The sequence below is a fragment of the Schistocerca americana genome, chromosome 9, assembly GCF_021461395.2.
Source record: "Schistocerca americana isolate TAMUIC-IGC-003095 chromosome 9, iqSchAmer2.1, whole genome shotgun sequence".
NCBI lineage: Eukaryota > Metazoa > Arthropoda > Insecta > Orthoptera > Acrididae > Schistocerca > Schistocerca americana.
Genome location: NC_060127.1, coordinates 136,265,721 through 136,288,425, shown reverse-complemented (window position 1 = coordinate 136,288,425; position 22,705 = coordinate 136,265,721). Strand labels below are relative to the sequence as shown.

Sequence of the window (22,705 nt, the reverse complement as noted above, 5' to 3'; positions counted from 1 at the left end):
TCGTATCGACAAACTGCTTTCGATGAGTGCGACATCACAATTGTTGTGGAAAAATGTTGCGAATGGTGGCTTGAGAAGCATTACTTTCAAAGTAAATTTCTTTTTACACAAGTTGAATTATGTTACATGTGAGAAGCGGTCAATTTCTTAAATCACAGAACATTTGAATTTCATTCACAAAATTTCTTTATTCGTGGAGTGTTTGAATCTTTCATTAACACTTTGAGGACCTGCCCCCTATAAAAACTTCAAGCCCAGAAGACCAGCCATTTATGCCACTATTTAAAATCTTACAGGCATGTGTGTGTTCGGTATTTCTCAAAGGGCAAAACACACCAAAAAGAGACCAAGGTGCAAGGTTAGTTTTTCATTTTTATTTCTTTCATAGATTACAAATTATGTAATAACAATGGCAAAAAGTATAATCATCCTTAAAAAAAGTGCTAGCTGAGTTCTTGAGCAATTTCACACTTAACAGGCTTCTCTATGGAAATGTCAAACAGTTCAACGGAACATTTATTCAGCCAGGTAATCCACAAAATGTTTGGTACACAGCAGTGAAATTTATAACTGTGCTTGTCAGAAATATCCAGCTGCTGCAATTTAAGCTATGCTCTCAGTATCCTGTCTAACCATGCCCTTAAAAAAATTGTATGTGAAAGCTTAGCTTTTCTTGTAGCTGTACTGTATGTATATTAATGTAAACCATTAACTTTTTTTATTTGTGTGTTTGTGCTGCTTAATAGTGACTTAGCTATTGGCTGACTATATCACATGTCCTATGCTGTGAATGTATGCTGTTACGGGCTGGCAAGATCACATCACATGAACTATGGTTGGTTGATAAAAGCTCATCGCTATCTTGATTTCAGTGCTTAGGAAACTACCGCGCTGTATTTGGTGGACTTTGTATTTATACTTAGGTAATAGGGAAACATACAGTGTACATGTTGCTGTGCATCAAAGATCTTTTCAAAATGATTTTTTGCTGGGTTTAGTTTCCTAAAGTGTGGGGAAGCTATACAACAGTGTATAAAACCTTTACCAATTAGAGGAATGATAAGTTTTACACTCTGAAGGAAAGTACATTACTTTCACAGTGTATTTTCACTAGGTACACTGTATTTTCATCTGGGAAAAGTGGTATTTTGAACCAGGAAATAAGGGATTTTTTTTAAATACCTTGTCTACATGTACACTAAATGCTTTAAACGTGTCACAGCAGATGATGATAAATTTTTTATTGCAATGTACCGAACATTTTATGGATTACTTGGCTGAATAAATGTTCTGTCGAGCACTTTGACTTTCCCACAGAAAAGCCAATATGTCTGAAATTATGAACAACTTCAATTGGAAAGAGCATGTAAAAATGTTGTGGGGAAGATCTGCAATTTATTGGTGGAACACTTGGAAGATGCAATAGATCTACCAAAGAGACTGCCTACACTATGCTTGTCTGTCCTCTTTTGGAGTTCTGCTGCACGGTGTGGTATCCTTAACAGGTGGGGTTAATGGAGTACACCGAGAAAGTTCATAGAAAAGCAGAACATTTTGTATTATCAAGAAATAGGGGAGAGAGTCTCATGAACACATACAGCAGTTGCAGTGGATATTATTAAATCAAAGGCATTTCTTGTTGCTGCGGGATCTTCTCACAAAATTTCAGTCACCAGCTTTCTCCTCCGAATGTGAAATATGTTTTGTTGACGCCAATCTATGTAGGGAGAAACAATCATCGTTATAAAATAAGGAAATCAGAGCTCGTATGGAAAGATAAAAGTGTTCATATGCACACTGTTTGAGAGTGGATTTATAGAGAATTATTGTGGAGATGGTTCGATGAATCTTCTTGCCAGGCACTTCAGTGTGATTTGCAGATTATTGGTGTAAATGTAGATGTAAATGACATCTACAGACAGTGTGTAGAAAATTAGTTACCGTATTTACTCGAATCTAAGCTGCACTTTTTTTTCCTGTTTTTGTAATCCCAATGCGGCTTAGAATCGAGTGCAAAGCAAGCGGAAGTTCTGAAAAAAGTTGGTGGGTGCCGCCACAACTTACTTCTGCCGTCGAATACATGTAGCGCTACACCGGCATGCTTTGTAGGCACAAAGATAAATACTGGCGCCAAAACCTTTGCGTCACTAAATAAATTAAAAAAAAAAAAGGTGGAAGATGAGCTTTTTCTCCGCCCCGAGTTTCGACCACTGCATTTTCATACATTATCCAACGAAGTAAATACAAATTCCGTATTGTTCATCTTCGGATGTAGCAGCATTTCAGTGTACTACGAAAATCCGACTGGCAAGACTGGGATGTTTGTCAATAAGGCCAACTCTACGTTCTGAATTTTTTTCCTATCTGTGAGAAGAAATGGTTGCTAACAGGAACTTTTATAAATTGTGAATCACATGCAGTATTCTTGTCACCATAAGAATAATACGCATATAAACATTTTGCCATATACTGTTTCATGTTTGCTGATATCTCATTTACATCCTGTCTGCCTAATAAACTACGAAACTAGAGTGAGACCACAGCAAATGCGGAAGAATATACATATCATGTCATGTTTATGTTCGTATTATTCTTATGCTTAATAGTGATACAGTCCGAAATGAAGCACGGCAACTGACTAGATTTTTAAATCTAAGATGACTCTAATTTCTGTGTAGAATGTAATGTACTAAAGAGGCGCCTGCAAAGATTTTCAAACACAGAAAAATTTTCGCTAAACTCTCGTTCAGACATGTTCTATCATATGCAGTCTATTATTTGGTTCTTGTTGATCATTATCAAAGAAAGCAGCACTGTAAGTAACAACAAATAGCAGTTTCTTGCCATTGTTTTGCTAATGAGATGATTCCTTTTTTAAAAAAGCGGTGGTAGTGCGCACAAAAGCAAGCCATGCCGCGAACGGCGACAGGCCGTAAACACGCACTATCAGAATGCGACAAACAATGCATGACACAGTACAGTAATGCATTTTCAGCTTAGAGTGACGTAAACACCTATAACAAAGAAAACTGCACTTATCAGATCAAACAAAAATAAGCAATCAATTCAAACCAGACGAAGCACGTGGAAAAGGAAGGGTACCCGTATAAATACGGACGGAACGTCTGACGCATAGCAGTGGCTACCTGGTAAAGCTTAAGTGCTTAGCTTACGACTCGAACCAAACTACTGTAGCTGTATCGTCATTCATTCGACCTAAATTGTGTCTCATATTACAATGGACCAACTTTTTTTCAATTTGGAGATGCGGCCTATAACTTTTCTCTCCCCTTGGATTTCGAGTCTCAAATTTCAGGTGCGGCTTAGATTCGGGAAATTTTTTTTTCTTGATTTCGAGTCTCATTTTTCATGTGCAGCTTAGATTCGAGTGCGGCTTAGATTCGAGTAAATATGGTATCCTGAAATTGACCTGTAACAAATGGTGTGCGAAAAATGAGTAAATTTGAGACCCATCCGTAATGTGTCAACAGATTTCCATTGACACACATAAGAACTGTTACTCTCATCACTCTTTACTGCTTTTGGCTAGAATATTGTAAAATTTTTTTCTTAGAGGTAATGCGTTTTTTACTATTTGTGTGATCTGTAACCCGCATCTCTTTATCCTTTGGCTACTACGAATGAGTCCAGTCATTTTATAAATCCATTAACACTATTAACAATCGGTTAATATAAGCAATTTTTCATCTCCCTGAAACTAGTAGTTGTGTTGACAATATTGTTAATTCACTGCCAGATCCATAATCAGTCAAGACAAATGCCTGAGGAAGTCAGATTTGGCAACACTTGGAATCCTTCAAAATATTGGCAGTTTTTCAAACTGTATAGGTGGACAGTGTGTCATTGTACTGATTATAAAGACTTGTCTTGAGCAGCCTGTTGTACATATAACAGCAAAATGTTATCAGTTGTAAGTCTCACAGTGATAAGATCTTATCATCAGATATATGAGGCATTTTTCAGTATTAGTTTACTGAGTGAGAGAGAGAGAGAGAGAGAGAGAGAGAGAGAGAGAGAGAGAGCGCGCGCGTTTACCATGGTACAACATACATTACTATGGGATAGTGAAACCAGCGAATGGTCAATTCCTGTGATCAAAGTGGAAAATGTAGAATGTTCGGCCAGTGCTTTTGCAGTATATCTCTGCTTGACTGTGCTGTAATTTACAAAAATCACATGCTTTGGACAAACACTGATGTGGACAGTTAGAGCACGGACGTAAAAGCAGAGAAATCAGGAAGTGCAGAGGCAGGAGAGTGGAATGGACCTGCTCCCAATTTTGGCTGTCAGCCAAGAGGAGAATAGAAGTTGTTGGAGTGTGGTGCTACAGAAGAATGCTGAAGATTAGATGTGTAGATTGAATAGCTAATGAAGATGCGCGAAAAAAGAAATTTATGAAGTAACCTGACCAAAAGACGGGATTGGTTGATAACACTTCTTGAGACCTCAAAAAATTGTCAGTTTGGCAATGGAGCGAAAAGGGGGGCTAAAATTGTAGAGGGAGACCAAGGCTGTAAAACAGTAAGCAGATTCACTCGGATGATGATTGCAGCGGTTACGAAGAAATGAAGTGGCCTGCACGAGATAGACTAGCGTGGGGTGCTACATCAAACCCTTCTTTGCACTGAAGACGAAAACAACTACAATGGCAAGTTTGCGTAACAATTTTGTGACGGTTTGAATTTAGTATGAACTTTTAAAATTTATTAAACATGTTAGTAAACATAAGACTTGCACATTATTGGTTATAGTTTTCACTTTCATATGAAACTTTAAAATACCCCCGTGGTATTTATAACATCTTGATATCGTACAATTGCCCAGTCATCTCGTACAGAAACGTTCTTTTTTAAACATTTATCCATGTCAGCAGATTGCCAGTGATGCAGCCATGTACTCTTACCCTCATCAATCTGTACTGCCTGCTATTAAGTAGTTCTGGAAGGAAGTCAGATTTTTTCTATTGATGTAACCCATACCTATATCTTGTAGCTTCTGCACATTTAAATAAACACTCTACAAAACTTTCTGTGCACACACACACACACACACACACACACACACACACACAGTGTACCATCAGTTGTTTCAGATTCTGACATAATCTGTTGAAATGGGTAGAGGTCCACCTGTGAAAGTGATACATTCAGGGGATAGGGAAAATAAAGTGATCACCTGTATTTACTTGGGAATGGTTTATTAATGAGGTGTTGGACCCCCATTTGCTCGTAATACAGCTGCGATTCTTCTTGGAATACTGGCATATAACGATTGTATAGTCTCTAGTGGAATGTTCTACCACTCTTCAATCAGAACCTCTTCTAACTCCTGTAGTGACAAGGGAGGCAGAAATCTGCTCTCGAGTCTGTGCTCCAATACCGCCCACAAGGGTTCGATAATGTTCAAGTCCAGGGACTGTGCTGGCCAGGGAAGATGCTGCAGTTCAGGTGCATGCTCCTCATACCACAACTGCGCTTTCCAGGCTGTGTGAATGGGTGCATTAACATGCTGAAGTGTGGCGTCATTGTTGGGGAACGATATTTGGATCATGGGGTGCACCTGATCAACTAAAATGTTCGCATAATCGTTGGCTGTAATATGACCTTTGAGAGTAATGATGGGACCAGCAGAATACCACGACATGGCTCTCCATACAATCACACTTCCAACCTCCATGCTTTACTGATGGACTCAAGCAATCAGGATTGTAGGCTTCTTTTGATGTTCTCCAGACGAAAATCCAGCCCAATGTTGGCAATAACGAAAGTGTTGACTCATCAGACCATAAGAGTGTTTTCTCTAATCAGATGTCCAGGATTTATGCTCCCGACACCATGTTTTACAATTCTTTGTATTGGTTGTCATCACTAATGGTCTTGGTATAACAGCTTGTCCATGAGTATTCACTTTATGGAGTCCTCGGCAGACAGTGTCAATAGATACAGAGTCTTGAAGATGGATATTGAGCTCTGCAGTCACTTTAGCCACCGTAGTTTTGTGTTGTTTTGACACAATGTGTGTTAGCGTATGATGCTCTCTGTCATTTAGTTTTGATTTACGCCCACTATTACGATTACACAATGATGTCTTTCCATGTTTTGTGTAAGCTGTCATGACTGTTGAAACAGTTGCTCTTGAAATGTCCAATAAGTTGACTGTCTTGGTTACTAATGCTGCAGCTAATTGGGGCCCCCACAATCTGCCGACTTTGGAACTCTTGTTGGGTCTTTCATTGCACATGGACTTTGGCCTTTGAATACAAATACGAAATGTGCACTACTCATAAACAACCTGCACGGATGCCTAGTTTGTACTGAACACACACAGTCCAGTGTGACACATGCCTTACCTGTGTTGTTGACCGTCAAACACAACCATCCCATTACCAACACTGTTCACATTGTTTTGCCTATGCCCTGTATAGTGCTGGGAAATCCAGGGTGGACAGTAAGTATCTTCGAGGATAGATCACTACTCACTGAAAGGATGAAGAATTAAGCAGCATGACACATTCTAAAGCTAAAACAACGTCCACTAGCCTTGTCTAGCAATGTGACACATATTGGTAAGAACAGATAACAAATCTTCTAGATGAAGTCCTTAATTTGGTAACTAACACAAGAAGAGTCGTTTCTGGAAAGTTCGTCTCATAATTGCCTTTTTCGACCTGCACTTTTGCTGCTGAGTGTTTCTGCCATAAAGAGAGAAAAATTATGTATAAAAGGTGTGGGAACCATTGGATTTTAATTAGAACAAGCTTGCTGTACAGATTGATAGGCCACAGTCAATCATATACAAGTTGTGAACAAAATTGTGCAGTGGAACAGTTTTGCATGGAGTTTGTAGATTCTGAAAAAGCTTTCACTATTGACAAAATCTGTACTGCTAGTGCTCGAGAAACAGTGCATTAAAATTCGATAAAAATTGCATAGAGATGAAAATTTGTTTCATAATGTATCTTCACATGCTGAATTCAGTGAGTGAATTCATTTGTTGGTTATCACGAAATGCATTCACAAAAATGTTTTGTGCCAAAAAAATTTAAAATAAACAGAGTAGTAGGATTTTTTTCATTTTGGCCATTTTGATTTTTTTGTCAAAGAAATTGAAGTATGGAGACCTTTTTAATACTAAGTATAGATATATTATAAAAATTCTTTTTATGATACGTGACAAGAATTTATTGTAAAATAGATTTACTGCAACATTATACAATATTTGGCCCAGTATGAAGGAAAATTAAATAAAAGATGACTTGATACATTTGAAAAATATATTCTTTATTTTCAATTTACATATTGCAGCACACGCACACTGTGTTATAATAATATGCAGTTACAGCAAAATAACCCATCACAGTAGCTTACACCATCATCTCAGAGTATTGCTTCTTCTGTTTGATACATGCCAAAATCAATTTTTTGACAAACTTTTTTTTTTTTTTTTTCCTCTGCTTCAACTTTCCGCATTGCTACTTAGCCCATTTTTGCAGTTGCTTGTGCTGCTCAATGTGCACATTTTAACATTTTAGTCTTAACTTTTTGTTAGTATTTCTGAAATAACTCTGAGAGACAATATTATATCCACAAATGATGATAGGAGTTGTTACTTGTACTCTCTTCGCAGAAACCCAGCTCTCTTAGGGACACCTATTCTGTATAATGCTGTTTAAACTCTCATAGGCATTTTGTGTTAACATCAAGCACATTGTGTTAGTAGCAATTCATTAGTCAAGTGAGTATCTGTCAAGAGGCAGTATTTTATCTAAAAGTTGATTTAATTGTGTCTTTATATGAGGAGCATGAGACCCAAGCTCAATTTCTTTCCCCAATGCTGATGATAAAACCACTATCATGAGTCTCCTTTCGGCCTGTGAGAATGTTGAAGATTTTTATCATTAGAAGCACAATGATATATTGATGCTTATATTGTATCTTTCATATTATGCAAATAATAAATTCTTTGACATAATTGTTGCTGTAAAATGTCAATCATATCGAAAAGTATGTTTTTACATACCTTCATATCACCTTTATTTCTATACATTGTTTTTTAAATATTCTGCAAGTTTTTTTTTTTTTTTATTGTAGTGTCCTTTAGTTGTTCATGACCCTTGGCCAGCCAGTGTAACTTTTGTGGTTCTTTCTTCTTTCACAATTTGTGTTCTACCTGCATAAACCCTGAAAAAAGTATGAGTTGTGAATGTATCCATGTGAATTTTGCAATATAAATATTGAAAACAAAATGGATATGAAGTAGAAGATATAAACAAGAGATTTTGTGTAGACTTACTCCAATACAATACATTTTTGCATTCTTCCTTTTGTTTTTCATGATTATCTCCGTAAATATTCAATGATGTGACATGATTGATAGCTTTTGAATCACCGTCTTAAACCACTTTGGTCTATCGAAATCCACAGCTTTTAGATTGTTTCCATATATTTTCAGCAATCGTAGGTTCTGCTGCACCAGAGTATACTGAATGATTCATGAAACATTTTTTGGCCTGCCCTTCCAACCTGAAATGAAATTCTGGTGAATCTTCACCTAACTGAGTTGCTGTAACCACACATGTTTGACAGAATTTTGTAACAATATCAAAATCGGCATTGTATCCTGTGATCAAAACAATAACGCTGCCAAAACCAACTTTTGATCAGAAACCTCTGTTGGCCATAAACAATTGTAATTCACACCTAAATCTATTTTGTCATGTGAAGTTTGCGTTATTATATCATTGTTGCCAATATTACCATTACTAAGCTCACAATCGGAATCCACTTGCGAATTGTCCTCACAACAATTTATTAACAAGCTTGTTATCAGTATCCAATTTTGCATTTGCATCAAGATCATTATGAATGAGCTCATTCTAAAAATTTGAATCTTCATCAGAGTCACTTTCAGTAAGCTCACAATCACTATCCAGTTCTGACCTTTTATATACATGTTTTACTATTAATATAATGGAAGGAAACATTCCACGTGGGAAAAATTGTGTGTCTATCGACCTGCCAGCGCTTTTGTTCGATAATGTTTTACTATTAACCATCATTAATCAAAAATGACTTTCATAGATTTCATCAACAGTAGTTTCTGTATGTTGTACATGTTCTTGAAAAATATCACAGGAGAAAGGTCGTACATTCATAATCTTTGTGAACTGCTGAACGCTAGAGTATCCTCTTTCTGCATATATAAATGTCAGATTCATATTTAGACATCAAAAGGAGCTCTGCTTGTATTTTGTTTGAAACATCATCCCAAAATATTAATATGTGATTTTGAAGATTAATTTCCACTCATTTCTCGATAAGAACACTTTATTGTGATTCTACACAAAACCCCTCAGCACATCATCGGGTCTAACCCAAAATTCAAGGTACTTTGGTCGCAATCAGTACAATTCATTTTTTATAATAATGATGAAACATTGAAAAATCAAGTAGCATGTACTTAAATTTGTCTGTCTTTCCTCCAATGCTTTTGTGTTTTTTCATTGCTCGTACTAGCAACATTGTGTGTTTTCAACTCTATTCCTAGAAGTAGTGTCAAATATCATTTGTTTATGTGTGGTTTTCTCATACGATGTATTTTCGGCGACTCATCTGAAAGTTTCGTTATCTTCACTGTCGCATTTTTCCATCTTTTCTTCACAAGCACAACAATTTACTGATTGTCCCTTACATTGAGGTATGTTTGATACCATTAGTTACTGATATTTTGTGAAATCAAAGAATGTGTAAGAGAGTGCTGAAGTAGTGCACATGAACATTCACCCTCCAACACAGAAAGCACATTTCTGTCTCCGCTACGTCAGCATGGGCGGGTTGTCGCCCATAGGTATAGCTGGCCACAAGGAATAAAAGTGTGTCTTTTCTGGCCACCAGATGATGTGCTGCTAGCAATCGCCGGGCTTCCGCTTCACATTAGAGTTGGTAGACTGGTAGGGCATTACCACAAGACTATATGTATGTATCGTTTTATGACTAAAGTTTTGTAAAGTAATTGAACTGTGTGTGAATCTTGATAACCTCCTCACACTAAGAACCTCACACCCTGCCACCACCCATCTAGGACCAGAAAACTTAATAGATTTTTACTTTCCATTTCACAGTTGAGTCCAGTGCAAACGTAAATCCGTCTGGAACAAAAATAAAAGAAAAGAAACTGTAAATTGTAGTTACTCTTACATTGATTCTGGATATACATATAGATTAAGCACATAAAAAACATGGTTATGGATGTGTGTGCAGATTATGCATATATTATGGACATAGTCATGTAAAATTAATGTTTCAATTAAATTTCCGCACTGTCTGTATTTACCTAGTGACAGAAAACTAACTATACTTCAGATTTTTTGGAAAAAAGAAGAAAAAAGAAAATGGCCACAATAAAAAAATGCTGCACCTCCATCCAATATAAAACGTTTTACCTCAAACCTTTTTGTGAATACATTCTATTATAACCAACAACTCCACATATGGGTTGAAAAAAATCTGATTTTTTTTTTATTTTTTATTTTTTTTTTTTTTTTCAAAAGTAAAAAATACAGAAGCATGAAGAAAAATTGTTTAGCAAATTCGATTTACCCAGTGAACGTTGCATGCCAAGATATGAAACAAATTTTCAGCTCCTGCAATTTGTTTATGACTGGATTGAAATTTCACCAGTACCTCCCCTTAATAAGTAGATCATATGCTAATGTTCAACAATACAGCTTCCCTTATAGTTCATTGGGGTAGTGCGGAGTACGAATTGAGAGAGGAAGCAGGTAATGATAAATCAGATACCAACAGAACTAATCCAGTAACCCTAGAAGAAAGTCTGATATTCCTAAAATGGGGAAAAAAGGAACATGCTGATTATCTTTAATGGAGACAAACTTTAAAAAGTAATAGAGGAACTTAACAGAATGAAGGCCGATTAACAGTAGACGTCAACAGAATGGATCAGTCCAGCAGGTGACATCACCATCAAATTGTGGTTTCTCCAGAATAGATGGAATGTCTATTCAATATCACTTTGGTTAGCCAACTACTAAACTGTGAAAGTGAAGTTACGAGATATCACGTGGGATGCAGAAAGTTGGAGTATAGCATCAGAAGTAAAGAACTAGCAGTGATAGTTTATTAAAGGCCAAAGCAAATTCATAATGGATTTTCTTGATAAACTTTGTATGGCAAACTGCTAACAAGCGGAACAGCAAGAAAAATGCTGTCCAAACAATTTTTTTTAGTGCCACATAACTTCAGAAAGAACTGTGTGTTTATTAGAGTTGACTTTTTGCTGTTAAAAAAGGTTATTTAGCAGAAATCGCTTCATCAATTTATGTCCTTATGTATACACAGTGTAGGCTGTTTCTCTGTCCATATATCTGTTTCGTATATCTGGACCCTCTTCTGGAAGAACACTCAGTGGAAACAGATATCGAAATCATCATGGAACATCGCCATTTTGTCATGGACCCAAATGTAAATAATAAACTAAAAACTTCTCATGTGATTAACTTCTCATGGTTGGGATTCACAGTCATATAATATTTGTTAAAAGACATCATAGTCGCCATTGACTGTATAAAATATTTATTGTCACCATTGCAATTTCGGCCTTATGGCCATTTTCAAGTAACAGTGCAAAGTCACATTCTGTCAGAATATAAAACTATCTGACAGAATGTGACTTTGCAGTGTTACTTGAAAATGGCCCATAAGGCCGAAATTGCAATAGTAACAATAAATATTTTATACAGTCAACGGTGACTATGATGTCTTTTAAGAAATAAACTAAAAGCTAAGAAGCAGCAAAAGCATGAAATTCACTACTGCAACATGAGTGAGCAAATAGTTTGACTTCTGATGTTAGCTGGTGACGAGATTCCCCATCCTCCTCCCTACCAATATCAAAGTCAAAACTTTCTTCTTGATAAACGTTGACACTCAGTTCCTGTTCATGGCCTCTGTGAAAGGCTGCAGAATTTTTGACGTTCCATTCTGGCAAGTGCGGATCTACCTAAAGTCATAAAGTGGGCCAGAAAAATCAAGTGTGATAAAACTCAAGTAATGTGTGACCATCATATTGAAAAGAAAACAGTACAGAGTAACTGTGAACTTACAAAGCCCTTTGAAGAAATTTTTGTAACTAGGTTATTTGAAAACACTAATGGATAGACTCGAAAAGAAATGAACAGAAAATTAAAAATAGGCTGGAGTTCTTTCAGTGAACTGAATAGGAATTTCAAAACTAGATTTCGTTTACATTAGAGTTGAGTGGTTTATCGTTGACGAGTGTGTTATCAGTATTGAGTTAAAGCGAGAAAAAGACATTGATAAGTAGAGGCTGATTCAGAAAGCAGTGGAGGTGTGTGTGTGTGTGTGTGTGTGTGTGTGTGTGTGTGTGTTTTGGGAATTTCTGGGAGGGATACGGAAATGAGTGGAAGATACAGTTATGAAAATAGTGAAAATGAAGTGGAAAAGGGGCTTGTAGCCAGGAGAATGTACAGTAAATGAATGCAGGAATTTTGTGTCAGATTCTAGCAAATATCAAAGACTGATGTGGGATCTAACGATAAAAGAAAATTTGTAGGAACATCATGCACACGTATACCTGAAATTGGTAATGGATGCAGAAGTGTTGAGGTGACCTTTATACATCAGTGACAGTTAAATTTCCGATGACAGAAGTTCGTCCAAACACTAGACATTTGTTTGTGTAGAGATAACCTTACTGAACTTAACAAGTGGGTGATGTTGGCTCCACTATGGATCGTGTCCTCAAGGTCCGACTGCCTCAGACTTTTACTGTCTTTGATGCAGAATTGTCTGCGATCTTGCGGGCGCTGGAGCAGATGAGACATTCTTCTTCTCCTAAATTTCTTGTCTGTTCTGATTCACTCAGTGCCCTTCAATCATTGCACCATTTGTATCCGGCAGATAAAATAGTCCAGACCATCCAGGATGCCCTCCTCCGACTACAGCGACTGGGGAAGGTTGTAGCTTTCTGCTGGGTTCCGGGGCATGTCGGCATTGCTGGGAATGAAAGGGCAGATCTCGCAGCCAAGGAGGCGTGTCTCGATCCACACGTATCTCAGTGTGCTATCCCCTTGCACGCACTCACCTCGCTGCTGAGCTCACGAGTCATGTGTCGGTGGGAGGTGAGTGGCTGGAAGTGACTGACAATAAGCTCCGTCTAGTCAAGCCCACAACGCGTGTGTGGTGTACTTCCTTTCAGCCCCATCGACGGGACGAGGTTCTCCTCACTCGGCTTCGAATAGGCCACAGCCCTATGACGCATGGCTTCCTGCTCCGGAGTGAAGACCGTCCAATGTGTGGTGCTTGCGGCGTCCAGGTTACTGTGCGCCACATTTTATTGGATTGCGTTTTATTTTCTGACCAGCGGGCCGCGGCTGACTTGCCAGTGGACCTGCCAACTCTTTTAGGCAACACTCGGACGAATGTGGTTAAAGTTTTAAAGTTCTGTGCCATGTCAAATGTTTTTACAAAGATTTTAGGGAGAGGCTTTTAATTTGCTCACTGTGTGACAAGCTCGCCCATATTTTATGTAAGTAGCCAGCCAGTGACAATTTCAGTGGCATTCTTGTTGCTATGTTTTCCCTTTCCTTCGGTTTTACTTTCTTATATAGCATTTTCTTTCTTTTCCTGCTTTCTTTGCGTGTGTGCTTCAGTTTTCTTAGGTCTGTCCACATTCGTTCCTTTTAATGTGTGTCAGGGCGCTGATGACCTCGATGTTGAGTGTCCATAAACCCCACCACACACACTCCACTATGGACCCAGGGGAGATCGTGTGGTTCCTTTGCAGTGTGTGCTATCCGGACACACTGTCTCCTTTTCATCACTATCCTCTTTCTTATCTGTTATCTTGTATCCTGATGTTCATTTGGCCCTGAGCTTACTTTATCCCTTTTTCCTATCCATTAGAGTGCCGATTGTTGTGCTTGCTTGTTACAGCATTTACTCACTTTGTTTTACACTGTTGTTATTATTTCTTTTGTTTCTATTAGTAGCCTGTAGTTTTACTGATCTAGTGACTGTTGTCTATAATGGTCGTTTGTTTTTCTCGTGCTACAGGGTAGTTACAATTAAACTTTTGCTGCTTGAGCCAGTGTAGATGGAAAAATATCTACTGTACAGGTATGTGACTTAATAGGAGTGGTGTTAAGACTATGCAGTCCCGGATTGTGTCATTAGTACCGTTAATGTCATCACTAGCTGTTAGGCACAGGTGCTGGTGTCGTCACTTAGGGTTGAGACAAGAACGTAATTTGGAAATTCTAATTAACTGGTGATTTGAGAACTACTACTGGAAGAGGCAGATGGCCAATTGTGCCTCAAATTGTTGAAGTTCCTGTTGTCATGGCTGAGAATGCTGGATGTGACGTACAATGTTTGTGTTGTGTCACAACAGTCGAACTTTCCGTGTTCGCCATTTGAAAAGTGCTGTGTACCATTGTGAAATGAAATCTCTAGTGCGGTTCCAGCCTGTCTTGGATGCAGATGATTATCACATTGACCAACATTTGTAACCTGAAACATAAACATACCACACAGTTAACAAATGTTACCCTCTCACGCAGAAATTAAAATGTATTTCTTTCAGTAGTTTATTTGTTATTTTTCTTCCACATGTCCTTACAAATGTTTCCACAAAGTTTCATTGTCCTGTGATCACTCATTTTTTGTAGGGCCGCTATTAAGTGTCAAAACTTCAACTGCAAGCACCATGTATGTCCTGCTTTGTTTTGCATAATTTAGCCAGTGCAGGTTATTCCTAGATTTCCGGGTAAGTTTTTGACACAGTGTCATACTGAAGACTCTTAGCAACAATCCGAGCTTATGGAGTAGGTTCTTAGATATGTGACTGGCTCAAAGACCTTTTGTGGGGACAAAAAAAAAGAAAGTTCGTCGGAGACGAGTGTACTGTCAGGAGCGCCCCGGGGACGTGTGATAAAACCACTCCCATTCTCTGTAGACGTCAATCTGATAGACAGTGTGAGAAGCAATCTTTGACTATTTACTGATGATGCTGTTGTGTACAGAAAAGTGTCATTGTCGAATGACTGTTGAGGATCCAGGGTAACTTGGAGAGAATTTATAATTGGTGTGATGAATGGCAACTTGCTCTAAATGTAGAAAAGTGTAAATTAAAACCAAGGAGTGGGGAAAACAATCCTATATTAGTGGCGTGCTGCTTGACACAGTCGTGTCTGCATCTACATCTGCACTCTGCAAACCACTGTAAGGTGCGTGACAGAAGGTACACCCAATTATACCAGTTATTAGGGTTTCTTTCTGTTCCATGTAACACTCTCATGCAGAAATTAAAATGTATTTCTTTCAATAGTTTATTTGTTATTTTTCTTCCACATGTCCTTACAAATGTTTCCACAAAGTTTCATTGTCCTGTGATCACTAATTTTTTGTAGGGCCCCTGTTAAGTGTCAAAACTTCAACTGCAATCACCATGTGATTATACCAGTTATTAGGATTTCTTTCTGTTCCATTCACATATGAAGTGCAGGAAGAATGAATATACGAATACCTGTGTGTGTGTGTGTGTGTGTGTGTGTGTGTGTGTGTGTGTGTGTGTGCGCACGCGCAGTAATTATTCTAATCTTATCCTCATGATTTCTATGTGAGCGATACCTAGGGGGTTGTAGTATATTCCAAGAGTCATCATTTAAAGTTGGTTCTTGAAACTTTATTATTACACTTTCTTGGGATAGTTTATTTCTGTGTTCAATAGTCTTCCAGTTCAGTTCCTTCAATATCTCTGTAACAGTATCTCATGAATCAAAGAAACCTGTGACCATTCGTGCTGTCTTTCTCTGTACATGTTCAGTATCCCCTGTTAGTACTTTTTGGGACGGGTCCCAGACACTCGGAACAGTATTCTAGAACTGGTTGCACGAGTGAGTTGTAAGCAATCTCCTTTGTAGACATATTGCATTTCCTCATTATTCTACTAATAAACCGAAGTCTATCGCCTGCTTTACCGACAATTGAGCCAATGTTATCCTTCCGTTTCGTATCTCTACGAAGTGTTACACCCAGGTATATGTGTAAGTTGATCGATTCCACCAGTAACTCGTTAATGTTATAGTCATAAGATACCACATTTTTTTCATTTTGTGAAGTGCACAATTTTACGTTTCTGAACATTTAAAGCAAGTTGCCAATCTATGCACCACTTCAAAAAATTTTACCTACACCTGACTCAATACTTATGCAGCTTCTTTCAGACCGTTTTTCATTACAGATAACTGCTTCATCTGCAAGAAGTCTGAGGTTACTATTAATATTATCTGTGAGGTCATTAATTTAAAACATGAGCAACAAGAGTCCCAGCACACTTCTCTGGCACACACTTTGTTGAAGTTACTTTTACATCTGATAATGCCCCTCCATTCAAGATAATTTGCTGGTTACCCCCTACCAAAAAGTCCTCAATCCAGTCGCCAATTTAACTCTGTACCCATATGACCGTATTTTTGAAAATAAGAGTAGGTGTAGTACTGCGTCAAAAGCTTTTCAAAAATCAAGTAACACTACATCTACCTGGTTGCTTCGATCCAAAGCTTTCACTATGTCATGTGAGCAAAATGAGAGTTGGGTTTCACATGATAAACATTTTTGAAATCTGTGCTGGTTGGCATTGAGGTCATTATGTTCGAGATATCTCATTGTGTTTGAGCTCAGAATATGTTCCAAGATTCTACAACAAATCAATGTCAAGGATATTAGACGATAGTTTTGTGGAGTATTTCTACAACCCTTCTTGTAGATGTGTCTGACCTATGCTTCTTACCAAGAACTGGGCACCGTTTTTTGTTCAAGGAATCTGTAATACCTTGTAGTTAGAAGAGGGGCTAAGTTGGCCGCAAATTCAGTGTAGAATCTGATACTGGTTCCATCAGGCCCTGGAGCTTCGTTCAGTTTTAATGGTTTCGCTTGTTCCTCAACACCACTGACACTAATAATTCTTTCATTGATCTTAACGGTGGTACGAGGATTAAATTGGGGCAATTCCCCTGTGTTTTCCTACGTAAAGAGTCATTTGAAAATGGAGTTAAGTTATTCAGTTTATCTCTGCTACCCTCGATTTCAATTTCTTTCTCATTCGGTAGGGACGAGCCACTAACTTGGGTGCCACTAGCAGCGTTAACATATGACCAGAATTACTTTGGGTTTTCTATAAGATATTTGACAATGTTCTTCTATGGTAGTTGAAGGCTTCATGGATTGCTTTTATGATAGCCGAATGTGTTACATTCAAAATTTCTACATATAGGCCTATACTTTCTTTTACACTTATTACACAGCAGTCTGTTTCCTTTGAAGTTTCTTTACAGTGCCTGTATACCATGGAGTATCTCGCCTGTCAGGAGTTGTTGTTCTGGGTAGGTATCTATCCAGGGCATGGTCAACCATTCTTTTAAACTTGAGCCAGAGTTCCTCTATGTGCTCCTGGCATGTGCTGAAAGGTTCAAGTTCCTCATTGAGATATGTCACTACTGATGTTTTAATCAAGTTTTCTGAACATACATATCTTTCTGTTTGTTTTAGTTGTCCTTTGTACTTTGGTAATCATTGTTGCCACAACTGTGTTACTGGGACCAGTTTCGATGTGGACACACTCAAAGACATCAGGTCTAGCTATTGCCAGTAGATCCAATAAATTTCCATCATAAGTGGATTTCCTAACTGTCTTTTTTAGATAGTTTTCAGAGAAGACATTTACTAAGGTTTCACAGGTTGTCTTATCACGACCACCACTAACAGAACTGTAATTTTCTCAATTAATTGTTGAGTGATTAAAGTCTTCACCGATGATTACAGTATAATTGGAGAATTTATGAGCAAATGAACTGATGTTTTGTCTAAAGTTTTCGGTTGCATCAGGAGGTGAGTCTGTTGGGTGATACAAGGATCAAATTATCGGTTTTATGCACGTCCCAGATACTGAGTTTTGCCCAAACACTCTCACATGCAGCATCAATTTCTATCTCGGTGAATTTGAGTTTTTTGTCTACTGCGACAAATACACCAATTCCATTTCCCATTTGCCTATCCTTTTGATATGCAGTCAAATTTTGCCCAAAAATCTCACTGCTGTCAGTGTCATGTATCAACTAGCTTTCTGTATCTAGTATTATGCGAGCTTCACTGCTTTTCAGGAGCACTTCAAATTCTGCCATTTTGTTGTGAATGCTTCACCAGTTTACCATTAGTATTGTAATACCTCCACCTGTGGGAGGCATTTCTTGCAATCTTACACTGATACTTCTGGGTTTCCTACAACTATCGATATCTGGACTGGATAGATAGAAAAAAAGAAAAAAAAAAAAAAGTAAAAAACTTGTGTGCATGCCTCAGAACCAAAGGGAAAAAAGTTCTGGGGAAAATGCTGCAAATTGTGAGCTTTGTTGAAACTCTGTACACAAGGCTGGTCTTCTCAACCTTCTGTACCTGTCATTGGAATGACCCAAGTATGATCTTGGAGTCCCCAGACGACAGGCATTATTTGCTCCCAACGTGTGCCACAATCTGCAGTTGATTGTGTCTTGTTCCCTCAATGGCTGCTGGAATAGCCTCTTCAGCATGTTTGATGAGGCCTCCAGGCATGCACCTGGTGTCCTTTTGTGTCTCTTGCTGCCTTTTCCCCATGGATACCATCATTCGCCATATGTTTGAACTGCTGACGATTAATAAACTCCTACCCTTTTGTATTTGCTTCCTTAACATCGTGTAGCTATATAAAATGGAATGAACACATAAGGGTGACTGTGGTTTATTGGGAGAATTCTAGGAAAGTGTTACTCATCCATAAAGGAGACCACATAACGAACACTTTTGCAACCCATTCTTAAGTACTTTGCTAGTGTTTGGGATCTCCACAAGTTCAGATTGAAAGAAGACATCGACCAATTCAGACGCATCCTGCTAGATATGTTACTAGTAGGTTCAGTCAACAAGCAACAAGTGAGATTTACGGAAATGCTCCGTGTGGGAACTCTAATCAGATTCCCTGTGTGGACTAGATGTTCTGTTCACAAAACACAATGGAGATAGTTTAGAGCACTGATGTTTGTGACAGATTGCAGTTTGATGCTACTGCCATGAATGTATATCTCTCCTAAGGACTGCGAAGACAAGATAATAGAAATCAGCGCTTGTATGGAAGCATTTGCTCTGTTGTTTCTCCCTCACTCCATTTCCTACTGGACAAGGAAAGGGAATGACTAGCAGTAATACATGGTGACACAGAAAAACAGGAACATTTCCACAATCCAAGTAGAAGTGATGAAGGAAAGAAATTGCATTCATAGTAATCGAAACCTTATAACTTTTCCATTTACGAAACATTGATGGCATTTATCATTTTTTAAAAATTAGGTCCCTTAGATGGTGGTGTCCTATACAAATATATCGTGAAATTTGCTGTTGAGATTCCTCATTGACCACTGCAACATCTTAGCTGGGAGACTGTGAATTGCGTCCCGAATTCTCTGTTTTAACTCTTCCAGGGTTATTGGTCAAGTCACTTAGACTTTGCTCTTGAGGTAGCTCCACAAGAAAAAAAAATCACAAACGGATAAATCTGGCCATCTAGGGGGCCAGGGATTGTTGCCAAATCCTGAGACGACACGATTACCAAACAATTCTTGCACATATGCCATTGATTGCCACCTGTAGTTTGTATGGATAAAATTTTAAATCAAGATGAAGAATTCTGCAAACACTGTCCCAGGACATTCCAACCACTGCTGCTTGCTTACAAATTGAATGCCGTGGGCTCCGTAAGACAAATTCGTGTACATCATCAATGTTCACTGCAGAACGCACACTTTCTGGTTGTCCTGTTGGTTTCTTCTTGGGGGCAGATCCAGTCTCTTCAAAGTTATTAATCCAAGATTTTATTGCATTTCGATGGAATGGCATTGTGACGTCCTACATCATAAAAACGCCAAAACTACCTCTGCACCACTACCAAACTATTATTGTTTTTATAAAACATTTTTATGGGTAATGCACGCTGTTGTCCGTTCCACTGATCCGTGATTATTGAAATGGCAGACTGTTTACTTGCTAACTGTCACAAACCCGCAGTGCTGCCACCTGTCCATGGCTGCCACTACTTGTTTCAAACATTCTCATTATTCTGTGTCACCCTGTACAGGGTACCCTCCACTGTGCACTCTAATTTACATTTTAAGTATGTATATAGATCTATTCAACTTCCCTCGTCCACCCTATTAGCACAAGTAAAAATTCTGCGACTGTCACCACTGCCTTTGTGTCTGCCTTTGCTTCTACTTAATCTGACAGATCTTATCACCTCACCTCACCCGCATCAATTTCCTCAAATCGTCTGTTTTGTTTATTTTATTACACCTGTTCCAAAAGGAGGGAATGTTCTAACAAAATTGTAACTTCAGCTCATAATGTTGTTTTGCAAGTCACATCAAAATTTTTGGAAAGTGTGCAGTATTTTGTGTGTCTGGTTTATATCACATCCGTTTGTACACAATATGATAATATAAAGATGTGAGTAGAATACAGATAATAGTGGGAGTAGAGTCCTCAAGAGCTAACAAAAAATTACACACACACACACACACACACACACACCACACTGTATTTAGTAAGTTATAATTCAATAAAAATAACTTTGTGATAAAAATAACTTTTGCCAGCTCATACACTACGTGGCCCATGCTAATGTGATTGATAGTGGTGAGCACACAAAAATAAAAAAAAATAGTAGTGGGGGGCAGTGGTTAAGGATCCAGCAGCTGTAAAGATGACGATACACACAATACTTCCCCTTCCTCCTCTGCAGCTTGCACTGCCTGGCGAGGCACTACCTCTTATTGGTGCCTGGGAAGGCTCTGCTCTTTATGACCACAGAGCAGGCAGCATATGAGCAAGTGGATCCGAAGGAACTGCTGTGAGTGGCTGACACCCGTTCCCAACTACTTGACACTCTGAAATGTCAGTCACAAAGCTATTTTAGTTGAACTATAGCTATGAAGAAGGACATTGCCCTGAAGGTGAGGAACACTTTCAATGTGCTCTGATGTTTTCCTGGGATATTTCTTACTTGTAGAATTCTCCAGTTTCGGTCCAGGTCACATCGTAAGTTCTTCGTGATATTCAGGCAAAGAGACTCTATGTTGTCTTCAGGTGGTTCCTGATGACTGCTGCTCCTCCAAACTTATGACACAATTTTGGGAGACACCTGAGAATTTTACAAACTCTTTAAATCTTGTTCACATACCTATTGACTGCTACTACTTCTGTCATTTGTATCTGAATACTTGTTTTGGTCATGTATCAAAATGTTTGTAATATTTTCTATCAGTAATATGCTGTATGTATAGCTGACTAAATCTGACTTCATATATTTCTGTGTACAATGCTTTCAATTCAAAAATATGTTCAAACTATTATTTTTACTAAAGGAGCAGGGGGCATTTATTCCAGATCTGTGTGTGGACGTCAGTCAAATTGGCCCGCAGCAGGCACACGAGCTCAACGTGTGCGGTGCCGCATACGGTATGAATGGGAACGATTTCTTCTCTTTTCTCAACCAGGACATTGAAGAAAAGGAGTCTCTGAGACTGGCACGTGAGCAAGAGGAGGAAAAGGCCATGTACTCGGTAAGCGACGGCTTCGGTCGTGTTGCTCCCGTTGAGCTATACGCTGCCTCTGTCGGGTGTACTGGTGTGCCGCTGCGCCATCGAGATTGCAAATGCACTCTTGCTGTGCTGCGGGTGAATCAGAGCATAAGTATATCTGCATGGCCGAAGCACTGTCGTGCTCTTCTGTCCCTAAGGATTTTCTCCCTTATTTTGTGGACCACTGTAGGAACTCTGTCCTGAATCAGTTGCCATTTCAGCATTATTTCAGAAACTTGGCCTGTAGTGTGAGACGAGAAGGAAATGGAATCCTGCAGTTTGGTTGGCGTTGGTACCAGGAGAGACGTGTGTTTTGTAATGTAGGATTTATTTGCAAGTGTTGATGGAAGGTAAACAGCAACTCTTTGGTGTCATATATTTCATACTCTTGGAAAATAGACATGTACGAAGTAATGAACTAGCGACTACTCCTTTATACAAACTGCTGTTAATTAATATTAAGTGTCAGTGGCACTGATTGTTCTTTTCCGGAAGGATTTTAAAAGATCCTTGTTAATAAATTTGGCCAGAATTTAAGCTCAAGAACTTTGTCTCAGAAGAAGATGTATGTGATTCCAGACACTCGAAAACATTGTCGTTCAAAGAATATGTAGAACACAGTATGCAGAACATTCTTCAGTGTAAGTATTAATTGGTTGTGTAATATTAATGATAAGGAGGATACTATTTGGCTGCTTGATTTTTCTTTTTTTATATGATTACATGCCACTATGTTCGGTGGAATTATGTTCAGCTTTTTAGTTTAAAGCCACTAATAGATGTGCAAAAGCTCACTTCTTTCCCCAGCAAATGACTGAAGCACACATCTTTTAATGTTAGAAATACTCTCGCTATAGAATTGATATAATCGTAGCCAGCAAATTTTATTAAAAAGGACATGTGTGTGGTAACAGTCCCTCCAATGTGAGAGTGTTGTGGTATGACTTTAAATTAACATTGCATTACTTTGCTTTGAGTTTT

At 38.4% G+C, this 22,705-nt stretch overlaps 1 protein-coding gene across 4 annotated transcripts in view; it reads left to right on the top strand.

Annotated features, from left to right (window-relative positions):
* LOC124551326 (CLK4-associating serine/arginine rich protein) overlaps positions 1 to 22,705 on the top strand; it is a 169,486-nt gene that overhangs the window by 30,308 nt on the left and 116,473 nt on the right. For all 4 annotated transcript variants that reach the window (XM_047126339.1, XM_047126340.1, XM_047126338.1 and 1 more), the window contains exon 6: positions 21,531 to 21,706. In XM_047126339.1, the coding sequence (XP_046982295.1) occupies positions 21,531 to 21,706 (176 nt within the window). The remainder of the gene's footprint in view (positions 1 to 21,530; positions 21,707 to 22,705) is intronic.